This window comes from Bos grunniens, chromosome 28 (genome assembly GCF_055505025.1).
Source record: "Bos grunniens cultivar Pamir isolate PY7600 chromosome 28, Bosgru_T2T1.0, whole genome shotgun sequence".
Taxonomy (NCBI): domain Eukaryota; kingdom Metazoa; phylum Chordata; class Mammalia; order Artiodactyla; family Bovidae; genus Bos; species Bos grunniens.
The window spans coordinates 2,925,809-2,941,695 of NC_141192.1; the positions used below are offsets into that span (position 1 = coordinate 2,925,809).

General features: G+C 49.2%; 1 protein-coding gene across 4 annotated transcripts in view; it reads right to left on the reverse strand.

Annotated features, from left to right (window-relative positions):
* Window positions 1–15,887, reverse strand: part of WDFY4 (WDFY family member 4) — a 249,821-nt gene that overhangs the window by 16,741 nt on the left and 217,193 nt on the right. For all 4 annotated transcript variants that reach the window (XM_086381617.1, XM_086381616.1, XM_086381619.1 and 1 more), the window contains 5 exons: window positions 14,934–15,051; window positions 13,852–13,961; window positions 6,192–6,345; window positions 3,780–3,871; window positions 1,731–1,943 (listed from right to left, as the gene is read on the reverse strand). In XM_086381617.1, the coding sequence (XP_086237743.1) occupies window positions 1,731–1,943; window positions 3,780–3,871; window positions 6,192–6,345; window positions 13,852–13,961; window positions 14,934–15,051 (687 nt within the window). The remainder of the gene's footprint in view (window positions 1–1,730; window positions 1,944–3,779; window positions 3,872–6,191; window positions 6,346–13,851; window positions 13,962–14,933; window positions 15,052–15,887) is intronic.

Genomic DNA, 15,887 nt, shown 5'->3' on the forward strand with positions numbered 1-15,887 from the left:
GGCAGCCCCGGGATCTCCGAGGAGCCTTGTTACAGCCCTGGACCAGATGCTAGACTATCTAGAAAAGTCGGGTGGGTGATCAATACAAACAGAAATCACATGATTTTTAAGTGAGCATTAAAGAACGTTCTTCATGCATATTAGACTAACGAAGGCACCGGGCTGGACCTCGTAAGGGCTTTCGCAGGCAAAGCCCCTTGGAACAGTGCACGGTCCCAAAGCGTTTGATCTTGCCTTCAAGCTGCAACCCCTGGGGAATTCTAACTCTGACGATTGTTTTAGAAATATTTTTTAGAAACTCGTATTGGGTTGGTCAAAAAACTCGTTCGAGTTTTTCCGTAAGACATTATGGAGTATAATATCTCATTACTTAAAATCAGAATTTAAAGAGTGTACATTCCATGATCCTACTGATATTAACATATTTTTGCTTGTGGACTACAACTTCAAATTATTTATTTCTAGAATAATATTTTTAAAATTAAAGAAATGAAACCGTTTAGCTACTCTAGCTTTTTTCCTGAAATTCTCTCCTGTCTACAAAGCCTTCCTTGGCCAAACTCACATTTGCAAACTCACATCTCCAAGTCACCCTCAGGCCTTTCCACATTCCCCTTACCTCGGAGCTGCATGAACCTGAGCATGTCACAATAAGGCCAGACAGAAGTGATGTTATTAGATGAGCCCACCCAAGCCTCATGGTTACAGATGGGGAAGGCTGTTGCCCAGGATGGTCTCGAGTTGGCTGGGCCTATGTATTCATTTTCTGGTGTGGTTCCTGACTGCTTAGGCTGCGACCCCACGGTCCATGGGGCCATGCTTCTGCCTCCAAATGGTTATGCTCAGGGAAAGACATCTCTACACCAAATGGGAGCTTGAAGATCAATGGGGCTGGGATCAGCTAAATAGGCCTCAAGATGTCATTGTGAACGCACAATCTCACATCTCTGCGGGACTATCCTGATGCACATAGAGCTGGTGGAGCAAAAGGCCCGGGCACCCTGGGGGCAGAGCTTGGATGCTTTCACAATGGGGCCAATACGATGCAGTTTTTGGAGCCGGCCAGATGGGGCAAGGGCTCACTGCTGACACCTGCCAAGGGTGCAAGTGTGGGCAAGTTATTTATTCAGCCTCTCAGAGCCTCAGATTCCCAATCTGTATGATCCCCGTACTCAGAACTTAAGAGAGGATTCAAGGAGGGAATCACACAAGTTACATTTTTTGAATGTTAATCATATTTCAGACGCTTTCATGCACTTGGTTAATCTTCACAACAAACCTATATAAAGAATTAAATACTGTGTATTTATCATAGTGTCTATCACATGGGTCACAGATGGATGTAGCCTCCATCATTGTTAATGATATCATCACCTCCCTTGACATCAATGGGTTACGGAGAGTTAAACCTTGATATTAAAGTCCCAGAAGAAGAGAGTGGCAGAGGATGAGATGGTTAGATAGCACCATGGACTCAATGGACATGAACTTAAGCAAATTCCTGGAGATAGTGGAGGACAGGGAAGCCTGGCTTGCTGTAGTCCGTGGGCTTGCAAAGAGTCGGACACAACCGAGTGACTGAGTGACAACAACAATTAAAGGCATAGGGAGGTGACTGCAGGCCATTTTATCTCTCCAGTCCTCACCTACTCCTCACTCTCTCTTCCATCCAAGCTCACCCTGCACACACTCTTTTGAGAAAGTAAGACAAGAATCATGGCATGTTGTACCTGTTTGGGCACCTGTCCAAAGTTGCTGACGAACCCCAGGATGGTGCTTCTGATCAGGGGGTCGCTGATGCTGCTGAGGTCCACTTTGTCACCATAGAAGTAGGGATGGAAGGTGTTAACAGCCTCCACTGCAGCTGACCCCTGCTGCTTGTACCCAAAAATGAGGTCTATCCAGTGGTGCAGGTTGGCGCTGACAAAATCACTTTCCAAAGCCTGGAACCAAAACCAAAAAGCGTGAAAAGCACAGGGGGCTCATGGACTCATGGGCCCTCTGCCCAGATCAGGAGGGGGTGTGTGGTTCAGGATGCTCTCTCGGCACGGGAAATATAAGCGATGCCTCCCTGGGCTGGATGAGCACTAAGCGAGATGTGCGGTCCCTCTAAGGACCACGCAATCCTGCCTCAAGCTAGTGGCCCATCCAGTCCACAAAATAACCTTAAGCAAGAGGAAATGTGGGCCAGTGTCTGGATTTCTGGTTCACCATTCATTTCTGCTGAGTAGAGCCCAAATCCAAAGCTTGGTCTCCAGAACCCAGAGACAGTCATTTGGAATTGGCTGGGCTCCCTGATGATGCTGGCTTGGGAAAGCCAGGTCATCTGGGCTTGGTTAGTGTTCTGATGCATATGACCATATGCTTTTGGGAAGGCCACATGTGGTAACGCCATAGGAGGTGTGATGCCTGCTGTGGCTGAATTTCCAGAGGCAAGGGTTAACCAGGGAAGAACTTTCTCCTTACCAAGGGAGAAGGACAGAGGAGAAGACACAGCTTTGTTACTAGTTAGGCCTGCCTTCAGGTTGTTTTTCTTTTTTAGGTATAATTTACATACAATAAAAATTTCCATAAATGTGCAACTTAATATGTCCTGAAAATTGCATGCAGTGATGCAATCAACAGTATATTCAAGATACAGAATATTCGTATCAACTCAAAAAGTTCTCTTCTCCTTGTTCATCTCTTACTTCAGAATGTGGTGATTCCTGATCTCATCTGCTTTCTGTCCCTCTTCTTTACCTTTTCTAACATCTCACAAGAATAGAATCCCATAGTATATATCTTTGGGCTTGGCTTCTTTTGCTTAGGACACTGCTTCTGAGATTCATTCATGGGGCTTCATGTATCCATTATCTGTCCCTTTTTATTGCTAAGTAATATTTCATCATGTGGGGGTATCGTTTGTTTAGCCATTTATGGTTATAGGCATTTGGGTTGTTTTTGACTAGTATAAGTAAAACTGATGACTATTTATGCACAAACCCTTCTGTGGACGTGTTTCCATCTCTCTTGGGCAAATACATACAAGTGGAATCGCGGAGCGACGTGGTAAATGCATCTTCAACTTTACAAGAGTTCTTGTTCAGAGCGGGTGCGCCATTTTCCCCACCAGCAATGCGTGGTGAATTCTGGTCGCTCCACGTCTTTGCTTGACTCTTGGATTTGCAGTAGTTTAAAATTCAGCCATCCTCGTGACTGTGTGGTGGCATCTCATGGTCTAGTGTGTGTTCCCCTGATGACTAGTGATGTTGAACATATGTCACGTGTGTATGCTAATCCAGGTATTTGATCCAGAATATGTGTCCCCTGATGACCTGTGACCTGTACCCACTTCAGTCTTTCTGGGTCATAAGCCAAGTCCTCTCTGGTCCTGGCAAATATTTTGGCCAGTGGGACCCCCTTGAGGCCTCCGGCCCCTCTCTGATCTAAACTGGGCAATATGGTCCAGGGCTTGGTTTTGACTGTGGGGTTGGCTAAGGGCACTGACTTGCCCTCCACCTAATAAGAATCTGAATTTGCTCCCCTCATGAGTCCTACAATAAATTGGCACAAGGACAAAGCCTAATGGATCTCTTAAAAGAGCCCAGAACCCAAGCTTTTTCCTGCCTACCCAGGGCATGGGGCCCAGTTCCTTCTCTGAGTTCTCTAGACATAAGAGACTCAGAAGTATTTATCACAGCCCTCCACTCAGACAGAAAGCCTCTATGGACATTAAGGGCACACCGAGGTCCTCACTCAGGACACCAGGGACTCTGCCGTGACCCCACGCAACTCACTTGTCTGTGCAGGCTGATGAATTTCCGGGGGTCTCCATCAGCCCAGGGAGGGAGCTGAACATCGCCCAGTGCTGTTCCGTCCTGCATGCAGCCTGAATAGGGTGAGAGGCAGCAGGTCTTTGGGTAAATGGGAATCCACACTGGTTAGGAGTCGGGGTGTGTGAACACTGTGCTGTCCAGTACTGGGATTCCTGCATAGACTGCACTGCTTCCTGTCTCCTCTGTTGGAAGGGACCCCACCCTATCTGCCTGAAATACTCCTCGGATTCTAAGCCTTTGGGCCTCCATAAGAGCCTCCTCGCTTCCAAGCAGGGCCCGTGCACAAAATGGTTGGGTCATCATTGTTGGTAAATTTCCCTCCCCTCTCTCTATGCCTTTTCATGGAGGTGCTTTTTTATACAGCGCTAAAACAGTAAGATAAAACAGTAACAGTAAAAGCTATTGTGTTTTGAGCATCTCATTCTATGCCAGAGCTTGGCACATATCATCTTATTGACTCTTCATTCAACTCGATAATTTACGCATTTTCTGTACACTTTTAAAGTGAAGACAGAAGGTTTTCAGAGGGAACTTCCCCAGACACCAAGAAGAAGAGCCTGGATTCAAGCCCGAGTCTCCATCCTCCCCATTAGCCACACAACCTTGAGCAAGTTGTTTAATGTCTTGGGAGTCACTTTCCTACTTATTACCTCCTAAGCTGGCATAAGGATCAGAAGAGAAAATACAATAACATGCTTAGAATCGTTCCAGGCATATGATGGCTGCTTAGGAAATACTAGCTGTAGCCTTTCTGAAACCCTCCGGAGCCCGCAAGTGCAGCTGGGGTGAAAGCCTCCTTTCTCCTGGCCTGCAAGGCTGGCTTGGCCTTTCCCGTCATTCAGTCTCAGCTCACACCTGTCACCTCCTCAGGCAGGTCCTCCTCCACACATGGCCACTGAGTCACCTCAAACCGTTTTCCTGCCTTCTTTCCTTATAGGCCTTCCTCAGCACTGACAAGTATTTCACTTATTTGTCTATTCTTTTCTGTCCCTCCTCCCCCACCCCCCCACCCCCTCCCAGAATATTAACACCTTCCAGGCGATCCGCCCCAGGACACCCAAGTGAATCCTCAGGGCCTAAGAGGGGCCTGCATACAGTAGGTGCATAATGGCCACACTTGTTTTCCTGACCTCCCTGAGGATCCCTGGTCCTGGGCGTGAAGGCTCTATCTGCCGCTGAGCACCTCGCCTCCAGCAGAGAACCAGCCTCCACTGCCAAGGAGAACCGGTGCCCTCCTCGCTGTGCCCCCTTCACCCCAGGCCGGTTGGGACCCTCCTCTCGGCTTCCTTGGTTCAGACTCGCTCCTTTCATGGTCTCATCACACCTTGTGGGGACTTCCCTTTATATTGTCAGGTTCTCATCTGAAACAAGTGAAGCATCTGAGAAAGTGAGCATTGCCAAGGCCACCAAGTTCCACGAGCTCAGAGTCGATGGGCTGGGCCTGGGGATGCTTTAAATGCCCCGTTGGTGATCTGTCTGCAGACCACCGCACAGGAGGCGAGTGCCCGAGGCAGCTCTCCTGGGCCTGCCCCTGGTCTGGCTTGAGGTGCAGGCCCAACTGCGCGGTTTAGAGGAAGGAGGGCCCTGAGGAAGAGGGGCTCTGGAACTGTGGGGTTTAGAGGAAGGAGGGCCCTGAGGAAGAGGGGCTCTGGAGCACGGCGCACACTGCGCTGGCTCACAAGGGCCTCCTCAGTGTGGGTGATTCACCCCGCACCCCTGGTGGGGAGGGCCACCCCCCCTTCAGGGGGTTCCGACCGCATCCCCTCCCCAAGTCACCCTGAGGTTCCCAGTGGAGGCTCCCAAAGTACATGTAGTTGCCAGGGGGCCTGCCTGCTGGGGCTTCCTGAAATTTGTGTCCCTCCTCTAAAGCAGTGGGTGGGAAAGCATCCCCCCTGCTGTGGGGTCTGGAGGGTAGGAAAGAGAAGGAGCCACCAAGGTGCCCGTGGGCACCCCAGCAGCCTGTGCTGGGAGATGCAGCACGTCTGGGTCCTTCTCACAGGTTAACCCACTTGTGGGACTTGGAGGAAAATGGAGCAGAGAAGGGCCTGGCTTGCCTGAGGCATTCAGCAGGGCAGTGCCAGGCCTGGCTGTCAGCAAGGGCTCCTGCTCCCTAGCTGCTGTATTGCTGCAGACTGGGGCCTTCGGGACTCTTGGCAGGAGGTCTTGGGTAGAACTGTGGTTGGTGGTCTGCACCCCGGGGCAATGTACTTCCTTGGCTCCCACCTCCTCGTCAAGTGACACCACCCAGTGGAGGCCTCACTCTAATCTGCCCACCATACTGGTCTGGTGTGGGCCTGTGTGGGGGGTCGCTTAGCAAAGATACTGATGTCATGACCCACAAGCTGTCCGGTCCCAGACCCTTGCTCCGCTCACCAAACTCCAGGGCGTTGCAGTTGGTCAGGAACTCAGGCAGGTAGAAGAACTCCGGGGTCAGCTCTCTGACATCACTCATGTTCTCTCTGGAGGCCGATTCCCACGCATTCTTCACACTGTGGAACATTCTATCTGCCACATCGAAGCTTCCGCCCTAAGCAGAAAAGGGGTGTCGTGATCAACTGTGTGGTGATAAGCTGGGGTGCACAGGCGTCACTAGAGTGGGCCCTCTTCATCCACTCTGTCCCCGACACGGGTTCTGCCCTTAGACCCTGCCACTCACTCCCCAACACCTGTGCACACGTCAGGCCATGGGCAATTGTTTCTTCAGGCATCTAATTGTGGGCAATTGTTTCTTCGGGCATCTAATCACCTTGACTGTTCACTGGGACCCTGCACCGGAGCTTCCATGGAGGATGCAAGGTCCACTGTGATTAAGGGAGCAATGTTTCCCCAGTTTAGAAACGGGAGTTCAGATCAGAGACAGGAAAACCACGGTCATTCGTCTGACCACTTGACACACTCACTGAGGGTCAGCTCTGAGTCAAAGTACAAGGAGTGGGTCAGACAGGCTACGTGCCGGAAAGTTTCCTGGAGAAGTCAACCCCTGGTGAGACGGCAAGCCTGGTGATGGAGAAAATGGTGATGTTCTCAGCTGAGGGCAGGCCTGGAAAGCAGGTCAGGCAGGGCCCTGGTGACATGTAACACAGCAGCCTTGACAAGAGGGGACGGATCTGAGGCTGGAGTGCTGGAAACATATGGTGCTGCACAAGGGTCGACCTTGTTTCCAAGGCCCATTGCTACAGATGGGTCCATGCAGTCCTGAGATCGGCAGCTGAGCCAAGCTGGAATTTCTGCCTTGGATTCTCTGTGCCTCTCATTTGAATTGCCATATCTCTTCAGCTGACACTAACTTTATTCATCATGTATCTTGGGGGTCAGGAGGAGGCAGAGAGGTCCCAGTTGGAGGACTGAAGATGCTGTGGGCAGAGGGGCTTCAAAAGAGAGTTTCTGAAGCTGGGATTTGGGTCTGTTGGCTTAAGTTTAGGGATGCCCAAGGGACACCTCCTGTCTGGGATTCAGTAATTCAATTGTCCCCATTGTAACTGGGCCTTTTTTGTTCAGCCAGAATTAGCCTTTCTTTTGCCAAACTCTGCAGAGGGCGCATGTGGCCCGAAGAACAAAGGGATAGAACTCAAATTGCCAATGCCCTCCTCTGCTCCATCAGCTCCCTTCTCTCTTCAGGGACTGAGGTTTCTCATCATCAGTGGTAGACGAAGTGTAAAGAATATGCTAGCATTCTCTGCACAGGCTCAGGGACACCAAGAAACCCAGTTATCCCTGGGGTTTCAGCCAAACACAGCATTTGGGCAGCTGAAAGATATGGCTTTTCTCCAAGATTGTTTTGCTCGTGGTTTCAACCAATTAGGCAAGGGCTTCCCAGGTGGCTCATTGATAAAGAACCTGCCTGCTAATGCAGGAGATGCGGGTTCGATCCCTGGGTCAGGAAGATTCCCCGGAGAAGAAAATGGCAAGCCACTTCAGTATTCTTGCATAGGAAATTCCATGATCAGAGGAGCCTGGCGGGCTGCAGTCCACGGGGTCACAAAAGAGTCGGACAGGTTGTCTAGCGACTAAACAATGGCAAAATTAGGGGACGAAGCCCACTCTCAAATTCAAACTGAAATGGAAACAAAATGGTGGAGGGGGTGTTTCTAAATAAATCTGCCCCTAACAAGTGGCTCATTGAAATGTATTAAGAGCTTTGTGTATTTAATCTGCAGCCCGAGCCCTACATCGGAGGGAGATTGATGCTGCCTCGTCGTTCCACTTTCCTTTTGCAGCTTTTATGAGTGCTGATGGTAATCTCCTGAGAAACAATATGATTTGGTAATAAAAAGATTACCTGTATTAAATAAAAATAATATATACATGGGGAATATTGTTAGTGCTACAAATCTGGTTAAAGATATTACCACAAAGAAAAATGTTATTTTTTTCACAGCTGTCTAATGCATTTTAGCAAAAGTAATATCTTTAAAACTTAAGCCTGTATTATTTATAAAGGAAGCAATAACTGATTTTCCTATTTCCTATATTAATAAATGTATTTGCATACATTTGTTTCAAAATTAATGGGTTTGCTCACTTTTGCAATACAAAAGAAATGCGAATTCCCTGGAAGGAAAGTGGAGCTGCTTTGCAACTCATATTAGTTACAAAGTCTGTGGGTTGACACAGACTCTGGTGGCTGCCAGCAAGGGGTCCCATCAGGACTTGAGTCTCAGGAAGGGAAGGAAGGAGAGAACGAAGAGAAGACAGAAGGAGGAAAGGAGAGAAGAAGCGAGGCAGAGAAGCACAGTCAAGGTTTACAGAGCATCCCCATATGGAAAGTCCAAAACAAAATCAGGCAACAATCAAACTGGGTCTAGAGATTGGATGGAAACAGGGTGGTCAGAGAGAATTTCTGGGCCCAGATCTGCTCCTAAATCTAGCTTGCAGATATTTCTGAATATCAAGATTAATGAATCCTCTGAGTATCCAAACAGACCCAAAAAAATTAATAGCAAGGCTACTCTTATCAACGGAGGAGCTACTTCTTATTGGCAGAAGATTTCCCAGGTGACATTAAAGCCAAAAGACAAGGCAGCTAAGTCCATAGGTTTCTGAGGCCGAAGCTTACAGTCTATGCCCAGCCAACATCATTCATATGTAAAGACACCAGAAAAATATTCCCAATATTGAAGGGGTCAGAAATAATACAATCCTAAGTATCTGTCTCAATTAAAACACTTTAGGAGGTGCTCAACTTTACTAAGAGGTGAACCAAAAGCAAGTAATGCAGGAAGAAGTGGCTGACAAGGCCGCTTTGAACTGTTGCTGAATATCTGACAGGAGTTAAAATCAGAGTAAAGTTCATGATCACCGTGCATCGGTTAAAACTGCAAACACCTTGAAAGGAGTTTTTGCGCTGAAGCAGCGATCCCTTTTGTATGAGGACACAAAATCTATGTGCAGCTGTGTCCCTGGACAGCATTTCAACGGTAATAATAGTTACACCTTCATTATGGACGCAACTCCACGAGGGGCTGGCATTCACAGAACCCCCAGCTGAAAGGCCTGTGTCCAGGGCTGCCCAGAGCCCCTGGCTCTCTCTGCAGTTGGCCTATGTCTTACACAAAACCAGTCGCCTCGCCTCAGGTGGTTCGGAAAACTCTTCCCCACTGCTGGTAACAGCTGACTTCACATGGGCTGTGACTTAATTAGCACAGCACTCGATTGCGGTTTCGTATTAAATGCAGCAGTGGCAGCGGAGGCGGCACTGTGCCCTTGCTGGGGCGCTGGCTGCCTTGCTGTGCCCCGCCCAGGCTGGATCCCGCTCAGGCCTGAGAGCAGCTGGTACTCTTGCCAGGGTGGAAATGGGGGCCTGTGCTGCGGCCCCAGCCTGGTGTGGCCTCCTGGTTGCTCAACTGTCTGAAGGCTCACAGACACTGGCTCCCTGTAGGCAAGATTCCCAAGATCACAGCATCCAGGGAGGCAAGCTCGGTAGACAGCAGTCTCACACCCCAAGGGGTGGGGATAAGCACATCACCAGCGGAAGCCTGAGTCACACGGCTTGCGTGTACACCCACCCAGGTTACACTGCTCATGTGCTGCATTTTTTGGATTATAAGAGGCTATCGTTGGGGAAACAGTGGAAACAGTGGCTGACTTTATTTTTCTGGGCTCCCAAATCACTGCAGATGGTGACCGCAGCCATGAAGTTAAAAGACAGTTACTCCTTAGAAGGAAGGTTATGACCAACCTAGACAGCATATTAAAAAGCATAGACATTACTTTGCCAAGAAAGGTCCATCTTGTCAAGGCTATGATTTTTCCAGTAGTCATGTATGGATGTGAGAGTTGGACTGTGAAGAAAGCTGAACACTGAAGAATTGATGCTTTTGAACTGTGGTGTTGGAGAAGACTCTCGAGAGTCCCTTGGACTGCAAGGAGATCCAGTCAGCCCATCCTAAAGGAGATCAGTCCTGGGTGTTCATTGGAAGGACTGATGTTGAAGCTGAAACTCCAATACTTTGGCCACCTAATGTGAAGAGCTGACTCATTGGAAAAGACCCTGATGCTGGTAAAGATTGAGGACAGGAGGAGAAGGGGACGACAGAGGATGAGATGGCTGGATGGCATCACCGACTCAGTGGACATGGGTTTGGGTGGACTCCAGGAGTTGGTGATGGACAGGGAGGCCTGGTGTGCTGTGGTCCACAGGGTCGTGAAGAGCAGGACACGACTGAGTGACTGAACTGAACTGAACTGATCATTGTAATAACAGGTTTGAGGCAGAAAAACAAACACAGCAACAGTAGAGGTAGACATCAATTCTAAGACCAGCCTAATAAAGTTTAATAAGACTTAATAAGATTTAACTGTGAAAAGAATAAAGGAAACCTTATTCCTAGGAATCAGAATATGCCACACTGCCATTCTTAAGGTGTCCACACTCCTCTGCACAGTGCCCAGTGGGCAGGCTACAGCCCAAAGAATGCTGTACCTGTTTTCCATCAGACCACAGGGGGAGTGCACAGGCACCCGATCTCCACACCAAAGCCATTCTGGTCCAGTCGCGGATCCAGTGTGTCACTATGGCTCAGTCATGTAATAGCTCGGAGGCAGACTTTGTTTCATCCAGAACAAGAGTGTGCACTTTCCTCTGACTCTTGCATGTGCTCCTGCTCTGGAGATACTGGACATACTCATGTCCCTGCTCTCCAGATGAGTGAGAAAGCCTTCGCTGCCTGGATTCTGCACCTTTTTACCTTTCTTCTGCTTTTCCACTCTGGGATCCATGCTGGGGATGGGGGCTGGAAGTCTCAGGCCACTGAGAATGTAGGGAGGTTCCTTTCCTTGTCACCATACAGAGGTGAAGCAAAAGTCTTTTGAGAAGAAACGAGTCCGCCCCCAGGAGGCAGAGTGGAATGGAAGGAGAAGCCTGACTCCAGGAACATAACCAGATTGTTCCTACGGAGGTCTGCACAGGCCCCAGGACTCCCAGATGGGAGCCACGCACATTCCCCCCAGATGTAGCTGTTGTATTCATTCCCTAGAGACTACAGTTTCTTTTTTATGATAAGGGAAAAGCAGAGTCAGTCGATTCTTTGGCTGGTTCCAAGGCTTGGACTAGTAGTGACCCACTAGAAGAGGCAGTTCAAAGTTGGAAGGAGAAACCAATTCACAAGCATCATGGTGATTTCAACTTGGATGAGCCAACGTGTCCCAGATAGAGCTGAACCCAGAAAAACCAGGAGTCACATCAGAGGTCAGCACTGGAGTCAAAAGAACTCAAGCTAATATGACTGCGTTGGTGCCACATAAAAGCAAACGAACTTGCCTTTGACCATCTCACACTGGTTTAGATCATCTCACACTGGTTTAGACCATCTCAAACCAGTTTGGGCTGGTCGCCATTGGGCCAAACTGGCTAGAATAAGCTCAGACCCGTGTGACTAGCTTCAAAATGGCTTTAACCCAATAGGTTGGCAGCACACCAGTCTCATCTGGCTCACGCCGTTTGGAATGCTTTGACACAGTCCAGACTGTCTTGAATCAGCTTAAACCAGAGAGGGGCAGCTTGCACCAGTTCAGGCTGCCTCAGATGAGAGCTGGTTGACAGCGGGAGGAAGACAGGAACAAGGACGATTGATCCCCTTCACGGCAACCGCCCTGAGCTAGGGGCTTTGCCCACATTTCCTCCTTTAGTCTCAATGGCTCAGTGAGATGTGCATAATTAACTCTCATTTCCAGAGTAAAATAATATGCAGAAATAAAATAAAATAACTGTGGGATGTAAATCTCACAGTTCGATGTTTCTATTTCAGTCTGCCTTGTCTCTCTGTGAGAAGACCCTTTGGAACAGGTAGAGATGGGGCTGTACTTGGTGAGACAGAAGGGGCGAGGGGAAACTTCTGAAGCACCCAGAGCTCCCAGGGTGGAAAGTCATCATGGGAGGCAGCGCCGTCATGGTCAGCGGGCTCGTCACTCCACGTGGATTGATGCTGGACAGCTGGATGGGATTCCTGGCCTGGGGAACAGCTCAGGGGCCGTTTGTCCTCCAAACTAAACTTACTTAAAATGCTTGTTGCCTGAGAAAGACTCAGGGGAAGCACACTTGTTATTTTTGAGTTAATTTCCAGGGAAGGGGGTTATATAATGTCTAGACAATCCATGCCTTCAAGGAAAGAGAGGACTGCGCCAAGAAACAAGACAGGAGGGGTGTGCTGCCAGTTGGAGAGAGAGCCTTGACATTGCCTATTTGTACCTACCCAGGGCCTAGATGATTGCTTTAGGTCTGACTCAGAGTGGCCTTTTGTCTTGGGGTCAAGGTCATCTGAGTCACTGTAAGGAGTGAACTTGCTGGTGAAGTCAGACTAAAATACACAATTCCTGGGATGCTCATGCTTTTCCTTTGGTGAAGCTTGGCTGTCAGAATGAGTCCCTGAAAGTTCAGCAGCCTGTTACCCTCCATGGCCATGTCTTCCTTATCTGTAGGACCCTTAAAAGGCCTTGATCAAGAGAGACCCTAAGCTTGGATGCTGTGCTGTGTTCTCTTTGGAGTTGGCTGAGCCAGGTATCTGCAACTGGGATACCCATGGGTCTCCCCAGTCAAACCTCGTGCCCCTGGATAACCTTAATTCAAGATCCCGGTGGTAGAGTTAGAGGGAAAGAGAGAGAAAAGCATACCAGCCTCCCATGAGGCACTTTGTCCCAGCTGTTCCGTGTGTCTTGACACTAGCATCCCCTCAGGGTCATACTGGCCTGCTTCCAGCCTGCATTGGACTGCCAGGTAAAATATAGGATGTCCAGCTAGATTTAAATCTCAAATAAAAGAAAATAATTTTTTAGCATAAACCATTGTTTATCTGAAGTTCAAATTTACCTGGGCATCCTGTATTTTTATTTGTGAAATCTGGCAACCCTAAGCTGGCATGACGTTCTGTTAATTTATGGGTAGGCAAATTTGTGAGTTTCCTTCTTCAGTTTAGCTGCTCATTTCAGTATTAAAAATAATCTGTTTGTCATTTTAAGCCTTCAGACTTGTACTTAGCATAGTTTTATGCATTCTGATGTCACAAGTGATATTCTTTTCATTCTTCCTTCTTTGTGTTTATTTTTCTAGCCTTTGACCACCTACCTTACCTGCAAGGAGGTCTTCAAGCTTCCTGTTTCTCCTTTCCCACTAAAACTTATTTATGTTGAGTATGTTCCCCCCACATCTCATTCCTTATTTTTAAGTTTTTTTGGTGAGACTGTTGGGTAGACATGGCGGTGTGTCTGTGAAGTAGCTTGCCTCAGCTGGATGGTCCAGAGTCCTGGAACCAGTGGCAAGTGAGAATCATGGGCTCAAGGCTGGATTTCTAGCAGGGGGGTCCCTGCCTCGTCCAAGCCTAGCTCTTAGCCTGCAAGACCTAGCCCTGTGTGTGTGTGTGCGCGCGTGTGTGTGTTCGTGCGCGTGTGTGTGTGCACGTGTGCGTGTGCGTGCGCGTGTGCGCGCGCGTGTGTGCACGTGTGCGTGTGTGCGTGCGTGTGTGTGTGTGTGAGCACGTGTGTGTGTGCGCATGTGTGTGTGTGTGTGCCCGCACATGTGTAGGGGATCAGGGGCGCTCACCTGCAGAGAGCAGAAGGCCTGGGTGAAGGGTGGCATCCGGACCAGGTAGGAGGCGACAATGATGGCCGAGGAGTAGTGGGTGCAGTAGTGGCACCGGGCGGTCACGTCTCCTGCAGTGAAAGCACAGGCCTGGGCTGCATCCCCGCCAGTGGCCTGCCCACCCCTCCCATCTCCCGCAAAAGCTGGAGTATCCGTCCTGCACATCGCGTGGGTCCTAGGAGGTGGGCAGGGGCCTTCAGGGCAGTGTGGGATGCAGAAGAGCTCCTCAGCCTGCCGAGAACCTGCTCACCAAAGGCAGGGCTTCGGGGCGAGGGAGCCTTCTGAAACGTGCTGCCTCCCGTGCACGAGGCATACATTCATGGCTCGTGGGTAGATGTTCCTTATTTTAGTAGCTTCATGTTTTATTTCAAAGTGTTTGAGAAAACCAGTATAGCTGGCATCAAATATATGACAGAAAATTTTCTCTTTCAAATACATCCATTGACGTTTAAAAGGTGAACAGATCTAAAGAAACACAGCAAGGCGCTAAGCATGCAGCTGGCGTGTGAAGGTGGCAAAGACTGTAAAGGGAATGCAGGATGAGCCGCACTTGGGAACCAGGTTCTAGAACCAGATGAATGCAGGCTCTGCATTTAGAGGCTGTGACCTGGAGTGAGTTGCCTGAAGTCTGAGTTCCAATTTCCTTCTCTTTACAATGGACCATTGTATGTGTGCATGCAGGCTGGTCTGCACCCGCACACAGAAGGGCTGAGTGGATGTCATTTCCCTGCGCCCGGGGATGGAGGTGTTTTAGCACTTAGCACCGCAGTTCTCAGTCCTGATTTCCTGTTGGAATCACCTGGAGTGCACCCCGTCACAGACTTATTTAAATCATGATTTCCAGGGGTGGGACCTGGACATGAACATTTTTAACGAGCTTCTCAGGTGATTCTCACAGGCAACCAGGGTGCAGACTGCTGGGTTTGGGAGTTCTCTGTCCAAATGCAATTGTCTGCAGGCTAGATGACATCATTATCAACTCTCACTTCAAGGCATTCAGATAAAGAGCATTGCAGAAAAAAATTAAGCTGGGATCTACTCACCTTCAGTCTTCTCAACCTCTTTAAACCTCTGGATGAATTTCAGCTTCCTTTCCTTGGTCTGAGCGCCCATGGGCTTAGAAAGATCGCGGAAAGTCTTGGGATTCATCAGGTTCAGTGTCTAGAAGGTGAATGTGCGACTGGAGTTAACTCCCTTGGACCCTCTTGTGCCCCCGCGAGACTGCAGGAGCCACGGTCTTTAGTTTTATGGTTCTCTTTATTGGTTTATTGTCGTTCAGTCTGACCCCCCTCCTCTGGTTATTAGCAGGCCTGGTAAGGTTTTATGGCCCCACAGCCAGTGATCCACAAAGACTTAATAGGGGAGAGACGGAAAATGAGAGGAGGGGAAGATTGATTTCACACTGAACTCTTCCAAGTTGACCCAAATCAGAACATTGCCACCAGTTACCCAAGAGACTTTCAAAAGAGTTCCTGTTGTCAATGGATACTTGGCTTCTGCCCTCGCTGAGCACTTTGCAGTTCGGGGTTCTTGCTTAGAACTCAAACTGATTCTGTAGGCAGTCAGAAGTCGTCCGTTTGGGGAGGAAATGAGGGCAATGTCCTCATGTTTTGGGAGGCACCTCCCTTCTGGGGTGGTGCAAGCAGCCTTGGCACCCTTCCCCTGCCCTTGGAATACGCAACAGCAGCACGGTGAAGAGTTTTCAGGGCTGGGTGTCCTCTGGGTTCGCATGTCTTTATAGAAGGAGGCGTTTCTTTACACGCCTCTTCCTTCCACTAGTAGTGAATCATCAGTTTTCCTGGGGAGGCAGGGCCCGCCACCATGGCTGGTGAGAAAGGGGGGCGGGAGTGAAGCTCCTGAGACCCCTTGAGTGACAGCGCCACCGAAACCTGCTCAGCCACAGCCGAGGCTGCCGGGGCAGAATGGGGCTTCCCCGTTGCCACATCTCCAAATTCTCCAAGAGATATTGGAATACCAGCTTTTTAGAAGAAACCTCC